General features: G+C 41.4%; 1 protein-coding gene across 5 annotated transcripts; it reads right to left on the minus strand.

Moving 5' to 3' along the window:
- TMEM140 (transmembrane protein 140) lies at nucleotides 1-21,318 on the minus strand. Of its 5 annotated transcripts, XM_072652691.1 has the most exons (3): nucleotides 18,252-21,318; nucleotides 17,238-17,385; nucleotides 1-2,176 (listed from the first exon to the last, which is right to left on the minus strand). In XM_072652691.1, the coding sequence occupies exons 2-3, from the start codon at nucleotides 17,255-17,257 to the stop codon at nucleotides 1,423-1,425; spliced, it is 774 nt and encodes a 257-aa protein (XP_072508792.1). In that variant the 5' UTR covers nucleotides 17,258-17,385; nucleotides 18,252-21,318; the 3' UTR covers nucleotides 1-1,422. The 5 variants fall into 5 exon arrangements, with proteins under 5 accessions (XP_072508792.1, XP_072508793.1, XP_072508797.1 ...); XM_072652692.1 differs by lacking the exon at nucleotides 17,238-17,385; XM_072652696.1 differs by lacking the exons at nucleotides 17,238-17,385; nucleotides 18,252-21,318 and adding an exon at nucleotides 10,111-10,197.
- Nucleotides 21,319-21,624: the final 306 nt, after the last annotated feature.

Genomic DNA, 21,624 nt, shown 5'->3' on the forward strand with positions numbered 1-21,624 from the left:
TTTATTGTGATATTTACTTTATTGTAGTGGTCTTTAACCAAATCTGCAATAGCTCCAAGGTATGTACACAAAATAGATATACAGAATTATATCTGTCTGATCCCCTAAATATTAATGGTCTAGGAGCACAACTTTCCTGAGCACCATTGTTTTGGGAATCTTTCTGTAAAAGTGTTGGTTGAAACTCTGCAGATGCTTTCTCTAAGGGAGAGGAGAGAAAAGATCACAGGGCTGGGGACACACTTTGGAAGCATCCAAAGTGAGAAAGCAGGAGGAGGAGGAGGAGCGTCTGAGGGATGGGACTGCGATACTAAAGGAACCACCAGAGAGGCAGAACCACAAGTGGCACTTAGACATATTCATCTGGTAAAGACAGAATCAGAGACAGAGAGAGTAGAAACCGTCCAGAAAGAGATATGATAACCATTTTCCTTGCTAGGAAAAAAGTGAAGTTTCTCTCTACTTGTGACAAAAGTCAAATCTATAGCATCTTACTTCCAGTGCCTGGGAGTTTGAGGAACCCGATTTCTAAAGGACAGATAGAATGAACTCATTTCTCATTTCTCTGACAGATAGAATGAACTTCTTAAGGAGTCTAGCTAGGTAGTCCTTGTCTTTTGGCAAATCACCATCGGAACTTCTGGGCATCTGTGGAAGTGGTGTGTGGGCACACTGCTTGTGTGTAATAGGGAAGCACAGGATTAAATGAAAAGGAAATCTGCAGGAGGTGGCATGAGATCATTCCACGTTATCCTCATGCAAAATGAACAGCCCACTTGCTCACAGCCAGGTGAATGATACTTAATCAAGCACAGAATACAACACTAACGTACAGGCTGTCATGCTTGTATTCTCTCCACTGACAGAAACAGGATCATCTCAGATTGGAGCAATAGTTAGATAAGTAGACCCATATTCTCAACATGTAGTCAAGGGTCATGGCAAGCTGTTTACTTTCTTCCCTAAAAATAATGTGATTTACCCTTCAGGTTCTTTGCCTGTCTTCCTTATGCTAGGCCCAAGGCCCAAGGTCCTTTCCTATCTTCTTGCTGCCATAACTACAACCCTTTCAGAACAAAGTTTTATAAGCTTCCTGGGGGCAGCTAGGTGGCACAGTGGATAGAGTGCAGTGCCTGGAGTCAGGAAGACTTCAAATTGAGTTCAAATGCAGCCTCAGAAACTTACTAGCTGTGCGACCCTGGGCAAATCACTTAGCCCTGTATGCTTCAGTTTCCTCATCTGTAAAATGAGCTAGAAATGGCAGGAAATGGCAAACCACTCCGGTATCTTTGCTAAGAAAACCGCAAATGGAGTCAGACATAACTGAAAAATGACTGAACAACAACACTTCCCACATCTTTTTCTGTGGTAGAAGAAAAAAAAAGACCCAAGAGATAGATATGGAGAAGAGTTCATTGAGTTTTACCTTCCCCAGCTTTCCTTAGAGGAAAAGGGCAGATAGTCAGGGATGTCTCTCACACATCCCCAATGACCCTTGGAAAACTGCTGTGGGTTTATATCTATTCCAAGTAAGGCCACAGATGTAGGGTTGCTCTGTCTGTAGATGTAGGCCTTTGTTCCCTGGGGCTCAAGTCTGCTCTCCTCATAACCAAGGGGGTACTTGACAATGATAAGAAGCAAAAGCAGGAGCATGATTTCTGCCCCAACCAAGGCTAGAAACTCAGCACCTAGCTCTGAGGGTTTGATCCACTGAGAGGTGTAGAAGAGGAAGAGCAAAAGTCCGTTGAGCAGTAACCCTGCTGAAGCTCCCAGGAGCCCCATCGTCAGATACCACTTGTCCTTGTTACCATGGCACCAGGCCAGGAGGAGTGGCAGGCAAGCAAAGAGAGCAAGGACAAGAGCTCCGTAGACACCAAATCTCGCCAGGGCAATTCCAACCTGGGACACCCTCATCTCTTCCAGCTCAGGGAACTGATGACACAGGAGAGAGTGGATGCTCTCATTCCACAGGCAGAAGTTGTAAAAGCCAATTTTCATGGTGGGGAGGTCAATGAGGTTGCCCGACCTCCAGAGCAGGGTATAGAACAGCAGGGAGATCACTGCAGTTATGAGGACAGCGATGCTCAAAGACAGGAAGAGCCTGCAGCCTTTTGATTTTATGGTGGCCATCCTGACCCTTTCTCCAACCTTCCTGAGCAGTAACTTTTCTGATGATCTGAAATAAACAGAAATACCAATGAATGCTTCACTTTTCACCTGACATGCACACACTCACACTATGATATACACAAAGTCCCCAGCTTTTCATAAACACAAGCAAACTGTTAGCTGGACAATCCATGGAACAGGATTATCAAGAACATCTGAGGTTAGGCTCATGCTTATGACTCAGCAGATTAGGTGGCAGGTTTCATGGTGTTACTGAAGGATACCAAGAAGGCATTTGGCCCAAAGGAATAGGGAAAACCTGGCATTCCTTAATTAGAAATTAGCAATATCTCCCTTTTACAGGTAAGGAAACTGAGGCTCAGAGAGGTTAAATGACTTATCAAGGGCCAAATAATGTCATGAGGATTTAAACCTGGGTTTGTTATGAATTCAAGTTCAATACTTTTCCCACCATATCTCCAGGACTCTTAAATAATAGATTCCTTAGTCTCTCCAACTGCAATAATACAAACAATTGCTTCTTGGAATCATTTGAGCTCCCTGTGATGCTGGCATGGGGCTCTAGGTGGGGAACAAGGACATTTCCACTCTTCTATTTCAAAAGCAATTATAGATGAAAGGTATCCCCAGTAGACAAGGATTTAAGCTGACTCTTAATTGCTAGATCCAATGACCTTTTCTCAAACCTCATCCTTGACCTCTGTCGACACTGTCCATCAGCCTTGATATTCTTCTGTCTAGTTCTTCAGATGCTACTCTCTTCTGGTTCTACCCATATGACTGCCCCTTCTCAGTCTCCTTTGCCATGCCCACTAATAGTGGGCACCCCACAGAAGTCTATGGGCAGGCCCTTCCCCCTCAATACTACCTCACTTGATCTTACCAACTCCCAAGGATTCAACTATCATCTCTATGGTGGTGAGCCTCAACCTCTTTGCTGACCTCTAATTTTGAATCTCCAGCTGCCTTTCAGACATCTCACACGGGATGTCCAGCAAAGAACTTAAACTCCCCATGTCCAAAACTGAACTCAATATCTCTTCCCCCAAGCCTAGCACCCTCCAAACTTTGCTATTACTGTTGAGGGCACCAGCATGCCTCAAGTCCCCCTGGCTCACAACCTAGGTGTCTTCCCTCCCCACCAACTCTCTTCCCCCCCCCCCCCCCGCCATATTCAGTCTGTTGCCAAGTCTGTTGATGTCACCTTTGCAATCTCTCTTAAATATGCTTCCCTTCTCTCCTCTAGCAAGAATAATAACTAGCTATCATTTATCTAATGCTTACTCTGTGCTGTTTTCTCAGCTGATCCACACAGTGGACTTTTGGGGATTTTGGCAACATTTCCCTGCTCAAATATCCTGTCCCTATGCTTTTCAGTTGCCTTCTGTAATGTTGTCTTCCCCCATTAGAACATAAGCTTTTTGAGGACAGAGCCTATCTTCCTTTTTGCTTGTATTGGTATCTCTAGCTCCTCACAGTGCCTGACACAAAGAAAGTGCTTAAATAAATGTGAATTGCCTTGCCCCATATTGTTATAATGCATTGGAACTAGGGAGAATTACTTATTCGGAGAGTGATCCTAAGCTAATTATTTCCAGGAGGCTGTGTTTGGGTATGCAGTTTGGGGACATCTTTGAGGCATGAGGTTTTTGAAAGTAGTACTGGTGAGCCCTATAGGAGAAATCAAAGAAACCTAAGATGTGTACCCCATCTCTGGTTTCCAAGAAGCATCAATCATCAGGGCTGGGCTTCTGACTCAGATCTTATTGATCATAGTGAAGCCCTAGAATTTTCTGTTCATCTGGTTCCCATAATGAAAAATCCAGTGCCATGTTGCTGCTCTGTCCCTAACAACAGATCTACCATATCAGTATGCCAATATCAATATGTGGGGGATTGGGCAGTTTTTCCTCCATGCAATTATCTTATGGTGCAGGGCTAAAAAGCGAAGAGGACTTAGAGCCTACATCCCTGGAAGTTTAGGAGGAGATATTTTATCAGCTGAGTGTCCCAATAATTTAAATTCCTAGTAATCTACTTACTTCCTTTTTAACCGTGTAATCAAATTGTTGAAAGTGGAGAATACATAGAAGTTCTGATACAAAAGATGTGAGGGAAATATTGAAATGGGAGAGGCCATTCATGATAAGTGGGAAATTCTTTAAAAGACTACAGAGGCATGCAAAAGGGTGTTTTGTAGGACTTTGCTCCTAGTGTAGTGGGGTTCTGCTCTTGGTTTGACTCCTTCCCCTATGGCATTCAATAAGAAATAATAATAATACTAAGGGGCTGGCTAATACACCCCTTGAAAATGGCCTCGATGTTTTACCTTAACATTTGTTCTTTTGTTTTAGTTAAAAGAGATTAATCGGGGAGGCTCTGGTCTTGAGAATTTTGAAAGGTCAGGAGCGCAAATCTACAGGAGACTGAGAGTCAGGGAGTTTGGGTGTATACAGGAGTCTGGGAGTCAGCTTCCATGTGGGCAAAAGTATAGGATGTAAAAAGATGTTACTAATTACTAACTAGTCATGAGGAAGAAATAGGAGCTTGGAGCACTAATCTGAGTAGCTCTGAACCCCCAAATCCAGGTAATATAACTAGAAGTAACAGAAAAAACCTGCTATATATGCATGAAAGACAATTTGTTGGAGTAGAGCCTTGAAGGCTGTTTTAACTATCCATCTGACAGGGTACAGCCCAAGCCAAGACCTTTGCTCCTTATCCAAAAGAATTTGAGTCTCATTTGTCTAATGCCCTAGAAAATCCCACCTTGAACTTTCCCACTTGTAATCCTCTCAATCAGTCTTTCATTGTAACCTACACCCAACATCCCTATTCTCTGCTGCCCAGCCCTCCATTGTCTTTTACCTCCAGATGCCCTGGCTACTTCCCATCCTTGGTCCTATCTAGACCCCATTCTCTTGGTCCAGGCAGTACACCTCCTTTTACCCCAGTCTACTGGCCACTCTTATCAAGATCCTCCCTAGAGGCCTCCTCTAGTCACCCCAGATTGCTTGGCCATTCCTAGATCCCTCCCACAGTCTGCATATAAGATCCATCTCAGTTTCCATTGAAGTGCTCAGATTCTGTTTAGCCTACTTGTCAACACAAGGGTTACCAATGCTGAGACTGCTTAAGAGTCTGGCCAACAGTGTAGACTTTTAGAATAATGCCCACCTTAGACTGTGTTTTAACCTTTTTTTTTTTTTTTTTTTGCTGAAAGAAGGTGTGTGTCAAATGCAGTTGGGCAGGACCTGTGTGTCACTATTTCAGGATTCCAGCATTCCTAAATATCAACACATCTAGAAGATTTTGGTGAGGCTGTTCAGCCCCCAGATCAGACTCTAGAAATCAAAAACTTTGAAATGGGAATGAAGGGTGAAAGAGAAGACCATTTCACCTTTCCTGGAGGGAACCTACCACTGTCTTTTAGTAAATCTGCCTAAAAGGCCTATACCCATGGCCCCACACACACCCTTTATTTTTTCTACTTGAGTGATGATACATCTTAGCATTTCTTTATTTCTGTGACTTCAACCCCTGCTTAATGTGGCTAAGTACTTCACAGAACAAATCCCCTTAATAAAAAGTATTTGTTCTGTAAAACTTGGACCCAGTCAAAAGGCAGCACCGAGGATCTAGAAGTCCACCATGTGATTTTGAGGTTGCAGGTTCCCCAACCTTGGTTTAGATAGCATTTTGCCTTTTACAAACAGGATCACTATCCCCTGGGGCTTTTTACTGGCTGTGTGACCTTAGGCAAATCACTTCACTGGACCATAGTTTTCTCATATAAATGAAAGGATCAGAATAGGTGGCCTCTTGGGTCCCTTTTGGCTCTAAACTGAAGATCCTGTTTTCCTTCTTAGAGTTGAGTCCCTAGAGACAAGGCTGCAACCCTGAAGCAAGATGAATTGGTCACCTCCAGGAGTCCGGCCAGGTTTTGCCATTGCTTTTGTCTTCTGCTTCCTTTCACAGATAATACTTTAGGGGAGCTTTAAATTAGAAACTGAAAGCAAGCCAAACCAAAATTTAAGTGCTCTAGTGAGTTCTGGATTGTTTCTCTTGCTATGTTCTTGAATATGGAGATACCCCAGGTCCTAGGAGAACATGAAGGACCATCCTGAACTGAGAAAGCTTCCTGCTGCCTCTTGTTGCTCATGTGAAAAAGAAATTTTGGGTCTTAGAATTACATGTCTGACTCCTCAAGCTGCAAATGCCTTTCAGGCCATAGGTTTCTACTTCCTTTGTGTGTGGGAGTGGGTGGGGGGTGGGGTAACTGGGATTAAAGTGATTTGGCCAGGTTAACATATCTAGTAAATGTCAAGTGTCTGAGGCCAGATCTGAACTCCAATCCTTCTGACTCCAGGGCCAGTGGTCTTATCTACTGAACCACCTAGGTGCCCTTAATATATCCTCAGTGTCATAAGCAGTACCAGGCATATAGTAAACACTTCATGAACATTTGTTTATGCAGGGAGATGGAAAGATTTTTCACCAATCACAGCAATAATAATTTTGCTGCTGACAGATATGCATGATAAAGGTATGAAAGTAAGCTAGGCAGATAAGAACCACATCTTTTCCTTTTGTTCTGGCTCAAATGATTTGCTTGCAAAACAAGAGATGATTTGGGGAATGTCTAATCCTAAGTGAGATACTTGTCTGGAATAGAGGGCTGCAGTCTCAATAGAACTGCCAGCCAGTAAGGAGTTGAAATGGCCTGCAGGTGGCCCTAAAGAAGCAGGGAAGAGTCAAGATTATACACTCAGAAGCCACTGTGAGACCATCCTAGATAAGCAGAACAATGCCTAGCAGAGACTGGCGCATAGCAGGACCATAAAACCATTTATGTTACCTTTCATCCAGCGAAACTTAGAACACCTTCTCTAAGCAGTTTCCTTCATCTTTTTAATGATGAAAAGGAATAGCGAAGAACAGATTCGTTTAAAGAAAGTTAAATAATTTGATAAGGGCAAACAAATATTGGAGGTAGGAATATCTTGTAGATCTCTCTTTTCCTAGGTATTAGTTGGAAACACTAGCCCATATATGGTGTGGTAGGCAGTGGATTAGGGCAGTTGCTGGGTTCCTTTCCCATTGTGGTGCTGCCTTGTAACATGCTCTCAACCTGACAAAACAACAATGTCCAACTGGTTGCCCAGATACCATTGACTTGACCATTGTCTATTAGAGGAAACAGGGCGGAGCTCTTCATTTCTGCTAGGCTCGCTGTCCAACATGACCTTACATAACACACACTACCTTTTCCTGGTCTCTGCACTATCATTACTTTATGTATGCCTCTGATAGCTCTTCTACAAGTGTGGCTATGTTTCAGGTAGGCATAGGAGATCATTTTGAGCTTAATATTGAGTATATATCAGCAGGTGAAAATGAAGAGTGAATTCTTATGAGACTGATGGAAACTGGGCTGAAAGAAAGGAATTAAACTTCTGGCAAAGACTTTTTTAAAGGCAGACCATTAACCCAACCATGACACAGACAAAGGGCATGCAGAGATTATTTGGGGAAATATTCTTTAAAAGTTGGTACTACTAAAACAACTCAAAAGGACATACATTAATTTGGCAAAAGCAGAGACAGATAGGGGAATTATTCCGAGGAGACTGCTTTTCCTTCCAGAATAACACTGTCATCGTCAGAACCACTCAGGTCATTGTCCTGGACTTTTGACTATAATATTGTGATGTGGGGGTGTGGGCTGGTAGAACCCAGAAATGTTATCTTTGCTGCTCTGACACATTCTGTATTTAAAGATTCTGTGGAACAGAAGTTTGGAAAGAAGGTAGAGTTGCTTCATTGGGCTGCCATCAGCTGTCATTCCATGACCTTCTCAAATTCAGTAGCACCAAGATAGAACTTGGGTTCTGTCATTCCTTCCTGCCCTTGCATGAGAGAGAAAATATAGTACCTTGAAGAGAGTACTGGATTGGAAATCAGAGCTGCTTTCTAGACCCAGCTACACCAATTGCAGTTATGAGACCTTGAACAAGTGGATTTATAAAAAAAATAATAATCTCACTCTAGCCCTTTTCTCCTCTTAAGTTCAATTCTATTGCCTCGTTGTGGCAAGGAGTGGCCTTGAGTCTAGTCAAAGTGGACTTCTCTCCCACAGGCCACAGTCTTGCATCTCTATGCCTTTGCAGTGGTCATTTCACATTCTTGGAGTGCATTTCTTCCTGTTCTCTACTCATGAAGTCCCTCTGTTCTTTTAAGAGACAATCAAGAATAAAACTATAGCTTTTCTATAGATGATATATGATGCTCTGTTTAGAGAACCCTCACAAGTCAATCACAAATTACTCGAAATAATAACCAGCAAAATCACAGGATATAAAATAAATCCACAGAAATTATCAGTATTTTGTATACTACCAATAAAACCCAACAATATGAGAAAGAGAAATTTCATTAAAAATAACTACAGAATTAGAGTAAATACTTGAGAGTCTATCTATCAACATGACCAGCAAGATGGAGGACATCACGAACACAAACTTTTCCAAAATAGGAATTAGGTACAGGAGATAAAGCAAATTCATCTGTTTCTAGGCTCAAAGAACCCAAATGATGTAACAAGTCAATGAACTAACAGCACAAAAAGGCTACTTGCTAGTCCCTAATTACTCAGCACCCCCTCATCACCCACCTGCTGCAGGACTATACAAGCTGATCCATGGTTTTTCATTAGGACTCCTTTCCACTCCACCCCCACTTCCTCCTAGAGCTTCAGAAATATAAAATGTAGAAGAAGAGCTTGCTCAGGTTACAGCACTGCCACAATAGAATTTTGACAGAGAACTGAGGTAGAACACTGTGATGGTGTGGCATTCCACTAAGCCTGGAGGAAAGAGCCCATCTGGAGCCAACTCTGAACCTTCAGAAGTCTTTTGGGACAGAGATCAAGGCTGGTGAGCTGTGAACTGCCCTTTGTAAGAAGAGGCCAAAATGGATTCAAGGGAAATCATTCAAATGGGGAGGAGTCAGAAAGAGACCAAAAGGGGACTATAAAAAAAAGACAAATAACCAAAAATATATTCAGAATTGTATAAATACAATTACAAAAATCATCATTCCTTATAGAAATAAAGGCAGACCTAAATAATTGTAGAAAAATTAATTTGCTCATGGGTAGACTGTACCAATGTAATGAAAATGACATCACAATCTAAATTAATTTACTTGTTCAGTGCCAGACTTTATTTACAGATCCAGAAAAAAATAAAATTTGTCCAGTGGAACAAAGGATTAAAAATCTCAAGGGGAATAATGAAAAAAAATGGGGAGCCTAACTACCAGAACTAAAACAATACAATGCTGGCTGAACGAGCTAGAAGTGGATGAGTGGAAAAGGTTAGGTATATAACATACAAAAGAAATGAACATATTAGCATGGTGTTTAATAAAATCCAAAGACTCCAACTATCAGTGTCATGACTCACTGTTAAAAGAAAAAAAAACTCCTGGGAAAACTGGAAAACATCTGGCAGAAACTAGGTATAGGATAACATCTCACACTATGTACCAATATGAGCCCTAAATGGATACATGACTTAAACATAAAGGGTGGCATCATAAATTAGAGGAACAAGGAAGACAATACCTTTGCCAACTATACAATACAATGGATAATTTTGATTATATAATATTTAAAAGCTTTTGTATAAGCAAAAGCAATGTAGTTAAAATTAGAAGAAAAATAGTTAACTGGAAAAAAAATCCTTGTAATATAGTTTTCTAATAAAGGTCTTATATACAAGATATATCTAGAACTTATTCAAATTTATAAGAAAAAAGAGCCATTCCCCAATAGATATATGGACAAAGGACATGAATAGGTAGTTTCCAAAGTAAGGAATCCAAGCTCTTGCTCTTAAAAGCCATATCAAAATGCTACAAATCACTAACAGAGAAAAGATAAGTTAAAATAACTCCGTGGTTCTACCTCACACTCACCACTTTGGCAAAGTTGACAAAAAGGGAAATGGCAACTGTTGAGGAGTTGTGGGAAAGCAGGTATATTAAACTAATTCCTTTTGGTGGAGTAGTGAATTGCTCTAGCCATTTTGGGCAACAATTTGTAATTATTACACCCCCCCCCCCCCCCCCACAAAGTTACTAAGCTGTGTGTATATCCTTGGACCCAACAATACCACTAGGGCCTATACTCCAAAGAGACCAAAGAGAATGGGGAAAACAAATCTGTATAAAAATATCTATACCATCTCTTTGTTGAACAAAGAACTAGAAATTAAAGTGTTGAGCCCAAAACCTGTGTAATGGCTGAACAAATTATGGTATATGAAATGATGTAAGGGACAGTTTCAGAGGCACTGGGGAAGACTTGTATTAATGGATGCAGAGTAAAGTGCGTAGAACCAGAAGAACACGTCATACAATAACATGGAGAAGAGAAGCAACTTTGAAAGAATTAAGAACTCTGTTCAAGGCCACACCAACCATGACTCTAGAGGACATGCTGAATCGCACTACTAAACTTCAGTAATTCTCCTAATAGAGCAGCGATAGACTCAAAGAATATGGCAGACACGACCAATGTGAGAATTTATTTTGCTTGATTATGCATATTTGTTGCAATGGTTTGGTTTGGTTTTTCGAGGGGAAGGTTGACTAGAGATGAGGTAGCTAAGAAAAGAAAGAGAAGCAAAAGAAAAGTCTCTGAAGCTTTAAAAACAATGAAAAAACAAAAGGTACAAAGAATCAGAGAAGCAGAATGGCTTTGAAAGCTATATGAATTTTAAAATAAAAAGCTGAACAGAGTATTTACAGTTTTATATACAATACTGTTCTACTATATACATAGAAATTCTCATTTTATTTGCTGTCTTAAGTTCAAAATCAGAAAAAATTAGTGTGATGAATGTAAAAGAGCAATTTAGATAGCTCCATTAAAAAAAAAACAACAAAAAACTGAAGCAACTTCTCCGGCATTAAGCCTTTCCAAAGCCTCCCAGTTGCTACTGTTTCTCCTACCAACTGGTTGTCCTAAAAGTCTTAGTGCAGTTTTAAGCTTTAATTAACCTAAAACTGCACTAAGACTTTTGGGATACTTGATACTTGTATTTATTCATGTTATGTGTAGGCAGAGTACATTTATATATGTACTTGTCTTCCACTTTAGGTTCCTTGAAAGTAGGGATTATGCCATTCTTGGTACTTGTACAAAGTACCCCCTTCTCAAAGACTGTGACCACTGGGAGTACCTCAAGGTTTGGTAGGTCAGTGGACTGAGCATCTGCCATCCAGGGATCAACCAAGCCAGACTGGAAGAGGCTCCTCACAAGAAGGCTAGCTTTTAGTAAAAAACTCTTTTGGCTACAGTAGTCATGAAATGGGAAGGAGCTAGGTGGTACAGTAGATAGGACCTGGAGTCAGGAAGATATCAGACCTCAGACACTAATTCTGTGGCTCCGGGCAAGTGATATAACCTGTTCCTCAGTTTACTCATCTGTAAAATGGGGATAAAAATAGGATACCTACATCTCCTAGGGTTGTTGTAAGGATAAAATGAGATATCTGTGAAGCATTTCACAAATTTTAAAGCACTACGTCAATTCTAGCTATTAAGATACTGAAGGGTTGTTATCTGTGTTCCTGGAGACAGTACATACAACTATGAAATCATGCACATTCTGAAGTCAGAATAAGCGTGTCTACTCTGCCTACATTACAGAGCTGCTATCAAATGATAAGACACGTAAACTGCTCTGTAACTATGAAGTGTCATGCAAATCTGACACATTATCATTATGATGTTTTGGACCAGTAATATCATCTGCATAAGTGGCTCCCAGTAAGGAAATCCTCCCCAATGCAGGTTGGCACTTTCTCTGCAACTGATAATCTCAGAAGTTTGCCCAAAGCACCTAGGAGTTAAATAACAGAGTCACAGTCAGTATATAGCACAGTGGCTACCAGAACTCAAACCTCCAAGTGTGTGAGGCCACTTCCCTATTTATTGCCCCAGGCTGCCTCATTACCATATTGCTGACCTGCACAACTAGGCAGCAAGCAGGGGCCAAAGTTAAAATAGGTTGTTTCTTCTTGCAGCAGGTAGGTTAGACTAGAGACAGACTGATGATGGTTGGTTGCCACAGGTCACGTGACAATCTGGAGAATGCATGGTGACAACCCTACAGTTTTCGAAGGCTGCCTGAAATCTTGGCCATGTTGTCCAGGCCTGTCCTATTGTTTTTTTCGGGGCTAATTCAGAGAATTTCCAGAGGAGCTCCAAGGGAGACTAAGCTGGAATTTATAGTCAGCTCAGAGAACCAGGTATGTGTCTAGTTTGTCCTTTGGTGCCAGCAGCGGGGAGCGACCCAGACTGCATTATCTAATGATTCATGATGGAGGAAGAGAAGGAATGAACCTAGGAGCCCTCTGAGTAACTTGTCTGTACAGTAGAGAGGCATGAGGGGGCAGGGAAGAGAAAAGGCAAGATTAATAGAACAAGAAAAGGAAAAAAGCTCGATAGGGTTGGACTTTTGCTTGCCCCAAAAGAGAAGAAACCATTCCTTATGTCAGTCTCAGAGTCTGAGCTAGATTCATGTGACCACACCAATGCACTCAGCTGATCCCTGCAGTGGTTTGGGAGTAGAAAAAAGGAAATGGGTTACATTTCCTCTGACACAAACACCAACCCAACATGCTTGCAGTTCATATCCCAAAGAGATTTATTAGGGAAACAGATAACCTTGATTCTAGTAGATCTAGGCCTTCTGCTGCCCTCCTGAAGCCATAACAGGAGACTGATACCTTCACAGTACCCAGTTAGGCAGTATTCACATTCAAAAGATAAAGTATCAGTCCTACAACTGGAGACTTAGTTTTGAATTTAGATGATTTACATAAGCTCAAATACAAGTTGTTTGCACTTTCACCTCAGTTTTTCAATGTCTCAGCCACTGTTTATTGTCTTAGAAGCAGTGAGTCAGTTAACATTGTGTAGACAGGTACCCAAGGTGATCAGATATAGTACTTGTTCCTTTAAGGAGTTTTAAAGGAAGGAGAAGACACAGTACTGGCTTCTGACATTCAGCATCAGTTGTGTTTTACAGAATAAATGAAAGAATACAGAGTATCTGTTCTGTATATGCAGAATTCCTTTGGCCCCGGGTCACAGGCCACTGCATTGCAGAAACAGTCTTTGAACCCAAGCTGTCCTGATCCTGATGCTGATTTTATTCATGGATTCTTGAAAAGAACCTTCTTGTACCATAGAGGTAAGAGGTGTCAGAGCCCCAACATCTATGTTGTTCCATATCAATTGTGTTCAGAGACCATCTGTTTTCTTCCAGAATTCACATGAAGAAACAAGATGCTTGGGGTTTTTTGTTGAGCTGCAACCTCAGTATGAGTTAGCAGTATGATGTGGAAATGAAAAAAGCATGTGGTTTTAGAATAAGGGTGGGGAACCTGCAGCCTCAAGGCCACATTTGGCCTTCTAGGTCCTTGGGTGCAGCCCTTTGACTGAATGTAAATTTCATAGAACAAATCCCCTTAATTAAAGGATCTATTCTGGAAAATTTGGACTCAGCCAAAAGGCTGCACCCAAGGACCTAGAAGGTCACATGTGGCTTTGAGGCTGTAGGTTCTCCATCCCTGCTAGAGGTTGTGTTACTATTAGTATAATGTCCAGAGTGAGGAATGGCAGTAATTCTGTTTATTTTCTGAGTTGGTCAGATCCATTGGCTATTGTATCTAGTTCTGAGCGCCACATTTAAGATGGTGGGAGTTGATAAGGCAGCATCATTTCTAGAGGAAAGTGACCAAGATGTTGTAGGATTTGAAGCCATGCCATACAAAAATCAGTTTAAGTAACAGGATGTTGGGCCTAGAGACAATGTGAGAAAGGAATGGTGCAAGGGGGATGGTGTGTGTGAAGTCTGTAAATATTTAAAGAGATGTCATATGGATGAGGAATTAGGCTTATTCTGCTTGGCCCAAGAGAAAACCCAGCCCCAAGAGCAATGCTCAGGGGGTTTAGCAGAGTGCATGTTCTTTCTGATTTCTGGAAAGACACTACTTTCTAACTAGCTTGTTAATATAGACAACCCCGAGTGTGACCAAGTTTCTATAGACTATCCAACATCCTGAACTTCAGTTCAAAGGAAATCTTGCACTTGATAGAAAGCATCATATAACTGACCTAAGATATCAGGGCTAAAATGAGGTGTAGTCATTTCAACCCCACCGTTACCTGTGGGAAAACCTTTTAATCAGGATCACTATCAGAAAATGGAATGGATGGCCTTGGAGAGTATTAACTTTGTATTTGCTCAGGGAGATGGCAAGACCCCATTTGTCACATATAGGTGGCATCCATGCTTTGGGTAGGAGCTGCTCTACATGTTCTCTGTTCCAACTGTCATTCTATGACAAGATGAAAAAATAAGAGGTAGTTTAAAGGTTACCAAAAGGGAGGGAGTTGGTCGTTGCTGAGTCTTTTTTTATTATTATTATTATTTGTGTACAACTCTGTGTGACCCCATTTGGGGTTTTCTTGGCAAAGATACTGGAGTAGTTTGCTATTTTCTTCTCCAGCTCTTTGTACATATGAGGAAACTAAGGCAAACAGAGTTAGGTGACTCCCAGAGTTACACAGCTAGGAGGCCAGATTTGAATTTAGAAAGATGAGTCTTCCTGACCCTTGGCCTGGGGCTCTATCCATTGTACCACCAAGCTGCCAAACTGCAGGAAACTTTCTAGTGGCATGCAACAGGATCTGTTGAACTGTTGTTTTTAATCTCTACTTGGATGAGGACACATGGAGTGCTTATCAAATTTGTGGATGATATATAGCTGAGAAGATATAGTGGATAACTGAAGAACCAAAATAGACTTCAACAGGAAAGGAATGATTAGCTGAACTTAACAAGATGGAATGAATAGAAATAAATATAATGCACTGAATTGTTAACTTCTTTTTAAAACGTAGAGGCAAAGGATTCAGGAAAAGTAGTTGGAAAGCATTTTACGTGAAAAATTCATGGGATTTTAGATGACTCAAATCTCAGTGTAAGTCACTGGTGTGATGTAACTACTCCAAAATGCGAATGCAATCTTAGAATTCATCAATAACAGATATAGACATGTGTGTCTGCGTATGTGTATGCGTGTACAGAACTGTATACACGGACACATACATACCTATTTATAAAGCAAGGGAAGTGATAATTCCATTGTAGTCTGCCTTGGTCAGACTATTTCTGAAGTATAGTGTTCAGTTTTGGTTGATACATCTTAAGAAGAACTTTGATAAACTAGGGTTCATTTTAATGAATCGGCTAAATATAATTTAAATGCCTACAGAATGCCATACACTGTTAGACCCCAAAGATACCCAGACAAAAAAAAAAAAAAAAAGAAAAACTTGTTTTTCAGTAACTTACATTTTGTAAGGGAAAAACAACACCCTCACCCCTACTCCCCCCAAATGCCAAATATATTCAAAGTAAACCCAAAGTCATGGTGGAAGGGAGGGGAGTTAAAGGGGTGGTGTCAAGAAAGCCTCCTGTGGGAAGTAGCTCTGGAGCTGAGCATTGCAACAAGGGAGGGATTCTAAGAGGGGGAGGTAAGAAATGTACAAATGGAGCCTGAAATTAAAATCCAAGAATGCCACTGCCATAGCTAGGCACTGTGCTAAAGCAAAGAAAAAAAGGGACTTACACTCTAATGGATCATCTAATTTCCTCTTATCAAGCGTGGTCAGGAATCTATAACCAGTAAGAGTGGGACCTATAGGCAGACCTAGGAGAAACTATTCCTTATCAGGATCCCTTCGTCAGATGCTACTTCCCAGTCTCTCCGAGATTTTCGATCCCAGGTAAAGAAAGAATGCCTGGTGCCACACCCCTGTTGATCACATGGTTGAGGAGACCTGAAAAGTGATTCATTTTCACAGAATAGTTGAAGACGCCTCTAGCTTTGTCAAAGGACACGTCAGTTGGTCAGGTGCTATTCAGGTGGTCAGGGTTTGGCAAAGAAAAGAAGGAAGGAGCTCAACAAGGGAGGAATGGAATGTTTGAAGCCTGGAGGGAGAAAGAAGTGTTGGATGTTTGGGTAGGAAGGATCCACAGAAATCATTTACTCTTTCTTACTGGTCACCTGCCCCCTTTAAAGAATTCTTTCTACCTGTATGGGTGAACCAAGTTAATTATGTATGTTCAGGATTCAAGATAGGCATCAACACATGGATGTAACCTAAAGATTTTTCTGGTACTTAAGGTAGATAAGAATAAAAAAAATTCCATTTATTTGAGAATTTAAAATTCTTTATATATGTTGTTTTTCCTGTATAGCATTACCAATATGGTATAGAGTTAGTTAGGAGGTGGGGATATTGGGGCACTTGAACTAATTTGTATGTCAAGTTCTCCCAAAATTTTCCAAAGTCGATTATAGGCCCTAAATCAAGACTGGGAACAAGAAAGCTGGAATAAGTCAAAGTGAATAGCAGTGAGGATGGAAAGTAGAATTTAAGTTGTACTAAAGCTCAGCTCTAGAGCTTTTCAGAGGATGGATCTATAGAGAGACTGGCAAATACACTAACAGAAAACGGATGAGAGTCAGGAGGCATTATCCACAGGAATTTCCTTCACCTACAATCACCTGAGCGAGTTCCATCTTGCAAAGGACACCTGTGAGGGCTCCACTACGCTAGTATTTTCATCGGAATCTTGGGATTGATCTGACCTAGCAGCTTTCCTCTGTAACTATGGCTAGCAAATCCTAATCATCTGTTCCTCTGATCTTTGTCATTCAGTCCTGCTAACGGTCAACAAGCAATTAATAAGCATTTCCCATGTGCTTGCCCATTCCCTTTGTTACCTCTCCTCAAACTCTCTAAACTATTTAGAACAACCCCAAATCCCCTCAACCCATCTTCTTGTGTCTACCCCTTCCACTGTATCCTCTGCAAAAGACAGCTCTACTGTTAAATTCTTCTTTGTACTAACAGAAAAATCTTCTTCCACTTAGTTTTCTTCTCCTGGCACTAAAGGTCCTCTCTCCAATTCTGGAGTGCCTTCATCAATGAGTCTTCTTCTCTCTCTACTACCCACCTCTTGTTCTCCACCTCCATAGCCAGAGCCACTGAGCAGCCTCATATCATTCACAGTTGGATTCCTCTGTTCACTTCCTTGAACTCTCAAAGGCTAGGCCAGCACAGTGTAAGCTCTGCCTGTACCTGTTGTCGCTGGAGCAGCACAGCTAAGTACAAGAGAAATGCCTCATTAACCAGAAGGTTGGCCACAAAGTGAAAATGCATTTATGCGTGCATGTGAATATGCATGCACAAGCACACAGCGTGCACAAACAGGTACATAGTGTGAACACAAGTATATCTGCACAATGCGCATGTGTGCATGTGAGGGCATATACACTTTAATCATTTCAGTTGTTTTCCCCCTCTTCCAGTGAATTCTATTTAATGAAAGAGTGAGAAAAATTGCTGGATACACTGAACTTACATTTAATACAGATCTGATCTGCATACTAGTTACAAGAAATGAAATGACACTCAAATGAACTTCTTTCTATAAAAGGAAAAGCCTATTCAGAATCCTGCATTCTTAGCCACATTAGTGTCAGAACTTGTGGATTTCTTCTGAAGCTGGCTTCATCAATACTAAACACAAACCCGTGCCAACTCAGATTCCTGGCTCCTAATGCATTTCTTTGGGTTAGTAGCGGGCAGTCTTTTCTCCTCTACCTCTGATCTCTACTTAAACTGCTGCAATGTAGTAATTCCTTTTCATCATGTCTATCAGAGTCAACGTAAAATACTGAAGCTGTTACTTACCGAGAAGATATTTATTAAATCCACATAATTGACTACCAGTGTTTTTGCATCATACTCTAACTATGAGGCGAGAAATCAAAAAGAAGTGATTATGGGGAGGACCGGTCTGGAGGGAGGGTAGTGTAGGGGAATGTGAAGGAAAAGAGGGAAATAGAGGAAATCAGAAAGAATGTTCACAGATATGTCCAACTGCCAGTGGGCTGAATTTACTGCCTCACTGCCACCCCAGCCACCATCGCGGCTTGCTGGATGATCCTACAAGAAGTAAGTTTACCTTTGGAAGAGGAGACGGACAGACCGCTGAGGATCTGACGGGCGGTACTTAAATCACAGGATTCCCGGTGCCAAACCAGCGAGAAAATCCAGGCGCTATCCACTAAAGGGCTTGTTTAGCACCTACTCCTTTCTTGCACACTTGAGCTCCTCGTTTAAGTCAGCCACTTTAAACTTTCCTTGTCTTTGCTTCGGGATGTGGATAAATAACCCTACGCACTTTAATATGTTCCTCGTGACGTCTGGGGTAAACAGCTGATTTCACTTTCATTTCTTCTAAGTGTGTTATTTGCCTCGTATCTGGGAACTTCTCGGAACAAACTTGGTAAACAACTTCTTGCACGTTGTCTGAAAGGACTCAGGGGGTTTCTGCGTTAACTTGTGGTTTGGAAGTCAGGGCAAAATGCCTGTGATTGTGTCCGACCCAGGTCCGTTGTACTCAGCTGTTTGAGCATTAGATGTTACCCAACAAAATAAGACCAACAGCCAGGTCTTGGTGGGCAGGGGAGAGCCACTCATAGCGCAGAGACAAAGAATTACTTTTCTTTACGATGGGACATCAGGGTTGATCAGGGCTCCGCTTGTGAGTGGGAAATTAGTTGGTAATGCTGCTGCTGCTTCTTTTATGCCTTTTTTCCCCCTAGGGAATAAGGGGATCTTTGATTTGCTATATAAAAGTAAATACCGGGCCCTCTCCTTGTGGGCGATTAAGCCATTGACTTACTGCAGTGACTAGAAAGAGCCCTTGCAACGTCAGTGGCAAAATCTGATTTTAACTAGAGCTAAGGTAGTTAGCTATGAATACATCCTAGTGAAGCAGAACACAAGAAAAGAGGAGTTAAGTATTTCTTTTTCAATTGTTGGCCCTTGTTGAGAGGCAGGCAGGGTGGTATGAATTGAGGGATAGCAGAACTTAGGGCTAGGATAGAAAAGGCATGAAGGTGTGGAGAAGAAGAACTGAGATGGAATCCTAGTTTCAGTAGCTGTTAGCTTTGTGACCCTGTGATGCTGTGGCCTTGTACCCTCTGCCTCAGTTATTTCATCTCTAAAAAGAGGGAAGGATACTTGCATCGCTTCCCACATTTGGTTATTGTGAGGAGAGTTCTTTTTAAACCTTCATGTACTATATAAAATGGAAACTCTTACTAGTAGTATTGTCCACTTGTTCCTGTGGACAGTGTTCTGATCGCTTCAAGCCTAGAACAGGAAATGACAAGATGATATCTACGCGCTGCCCAGACTATGCTGAGCTGTGAGGTGGGCCAGTCCATCAGGACTACCTTGGAAAGGCACTGCAGACAAACTGGGAGTTTGGACCAGAACGGAGTAGGAGAAGAAGCAGCTCAATGACGTTTGGGAAGGTGGAAAGTGCTTTCAGTGATCTCATCATAAAAAGCATCTTTCTTAACACGGATTTTCTGGGAGGCAACATGGAGTAGTGGATAGAGAGCCACAGTAGCAGATGACAGTTACTGACCATGTGTCTCTGGGAAAGCCACTACTCAGTGGTCTAAGTGACCCTCTAGGATCATACATTGCAGAGCAGGGGCTGATCTGCATTGGTAGAGTGAGTTTCCTCATTGGGAGTTACCCTATGCTAGTAAAATCACAGGTCCAGACTTCTGGCTAAGAGGGCAACATGTTAGAACCCAAAGGAATCCAGATCCCTTGCCAGACATATCTATAAAGTTCATATCTATAAAGGAACAGTGACCAAGACAGCCAAAAAAAAATGGGTGTGAGTTACACTAACCAGTGCAGGACCACATAAGAAGACTGAAGGAAACCCATGGAAGCTCTAAACAGAGATCAGCCAGGGTCATGGGAAGCCAAGTAGCCCAAACCCACTGTAGGAGATAGGGCCAGACACGTGCCCAAATAGCCCAAGCCTGACCCAGCACTCAGGCAGTCTAAGGCCAACTCAGAACCCAGGCAGCCCACACCTGAACAGGTTTCCAAATTGGACTCTTTGGAAATTAGAGTGAGTCAAACCGAAAGTAATGAATCCACAAAACAAGAAATATTAAAACAAAATCAAAAGCTTTAAAAAGAAAAAAAAAAACAACCAAATGTAAGATATTTCCTATCAAACAGAACAAGATACAAGATACTTCCTATCAAAAACAAAAAGTGGCCAGAGTTATCTAAGAGTAACTGAGTTACCTAAGAATCTTGACTAATAAAAATCTGGATTCCATTTTTCAAGAAATAGCAAAGGAAAACTTCACAGATTTATTAGAACTTGAGGGCAAAGTAAAAATAAAAAGAATCCATTGAATTAATTCCTGAAAGAAATCCCAAAATGAAAATTCCTAAGAATATCATTGCCAAAATTCAGTTTCCAGATAAAGTAAAAAATGCTACAAGCTGTCAGAAAGGATTAGAAAGCAAAGTCCAACAATATGCTCTTTCCAGTAAACTCATCTGAAACATAGGATTCACACAGCGTTAAAATAAGAGACTAGAGCAAAATCTATTGTCCTTCAGGTGAACTTAAAAAAAAAAACCCTACAGGGATAACAATAATTGCCCCAGATAATGTGCTAGTAAAAATAGAAACAAAGGAGATAAAAAATAAAAATGATTATTTTTCCCTTAATTTTAACATTTTCTTTTTCCCCCAACTGCATGTTTTATGGATGCTGAAACTGTGAAACACCCAGCTAGCAACTATCTACCCTGGAGGGGAGGCTAGGTGGTTTAGTGGATAGAGTAGCAGTGCAGGAGCCAGGAGAACCAGAGTTCAAATCTCACCTCAGACACTTGACACTCACTAGCTGTGTGACCTTGGGCAAGTCACAACCCCAATTGCCTCATTTTGGGTCATCTCCAGTCATCCTGATGAACATCTGGTCACTGGATTCAGATGGCTCTGGAGGAGAAGTGATACTGGTGACCTGCACAGCCCTCCTTCACTCAAAACAAAGTCAAGTGCAAGTCATGTCATCATTTTTCTAATGTCATGGTCTTCTTTGGCAACGAAGGACGAACACACGCTCTTCATCTAGCCTGGAGAAAAGCAGAGTAAATATTGAGTTAAGTGGAAATAACCTGACAGTTAAGGCTATCCCAGTGTGAACCAACCCATCTCCAGAGACTAAAGATCATTAAACAAAACTTCGTTTTCCCATGTGTCAGCTACATTTAGGCCAAGTCCATCCAGATTATGGCTTCTTTCTACAGTATCACTGACAAATGGTAATCCAGCCTTCACACAACTACATCCAGTGATGGGGAACTCACTACCTTATGAGGCAGCCCATTACACTTTCAGATCCTTCATAATTAGAAAGTTCATTATGTTAAATTAGAAACCGCTTCTTTTTGCAATTTACCCTAATTATTCTGAGATCCCAGGCCTGTAGTCGCAAGTA

This window comes from Notamacropus eugenii, chromosome 3 (genome assembly GCF_028372415.1).
Source record: "Notamacropus eugenii isolate mMacEug1 chromosome 3, mMacEug1.pri_v2, whole genome shotgun sequence".
Taxonomy (NCBI): domain Eukaryota; kingdom Metazoa; phylum Chordata; class Mammalia; order Diprotodontia; family Macropodidae; genus Notamacropus; species Notamacropus eugenii.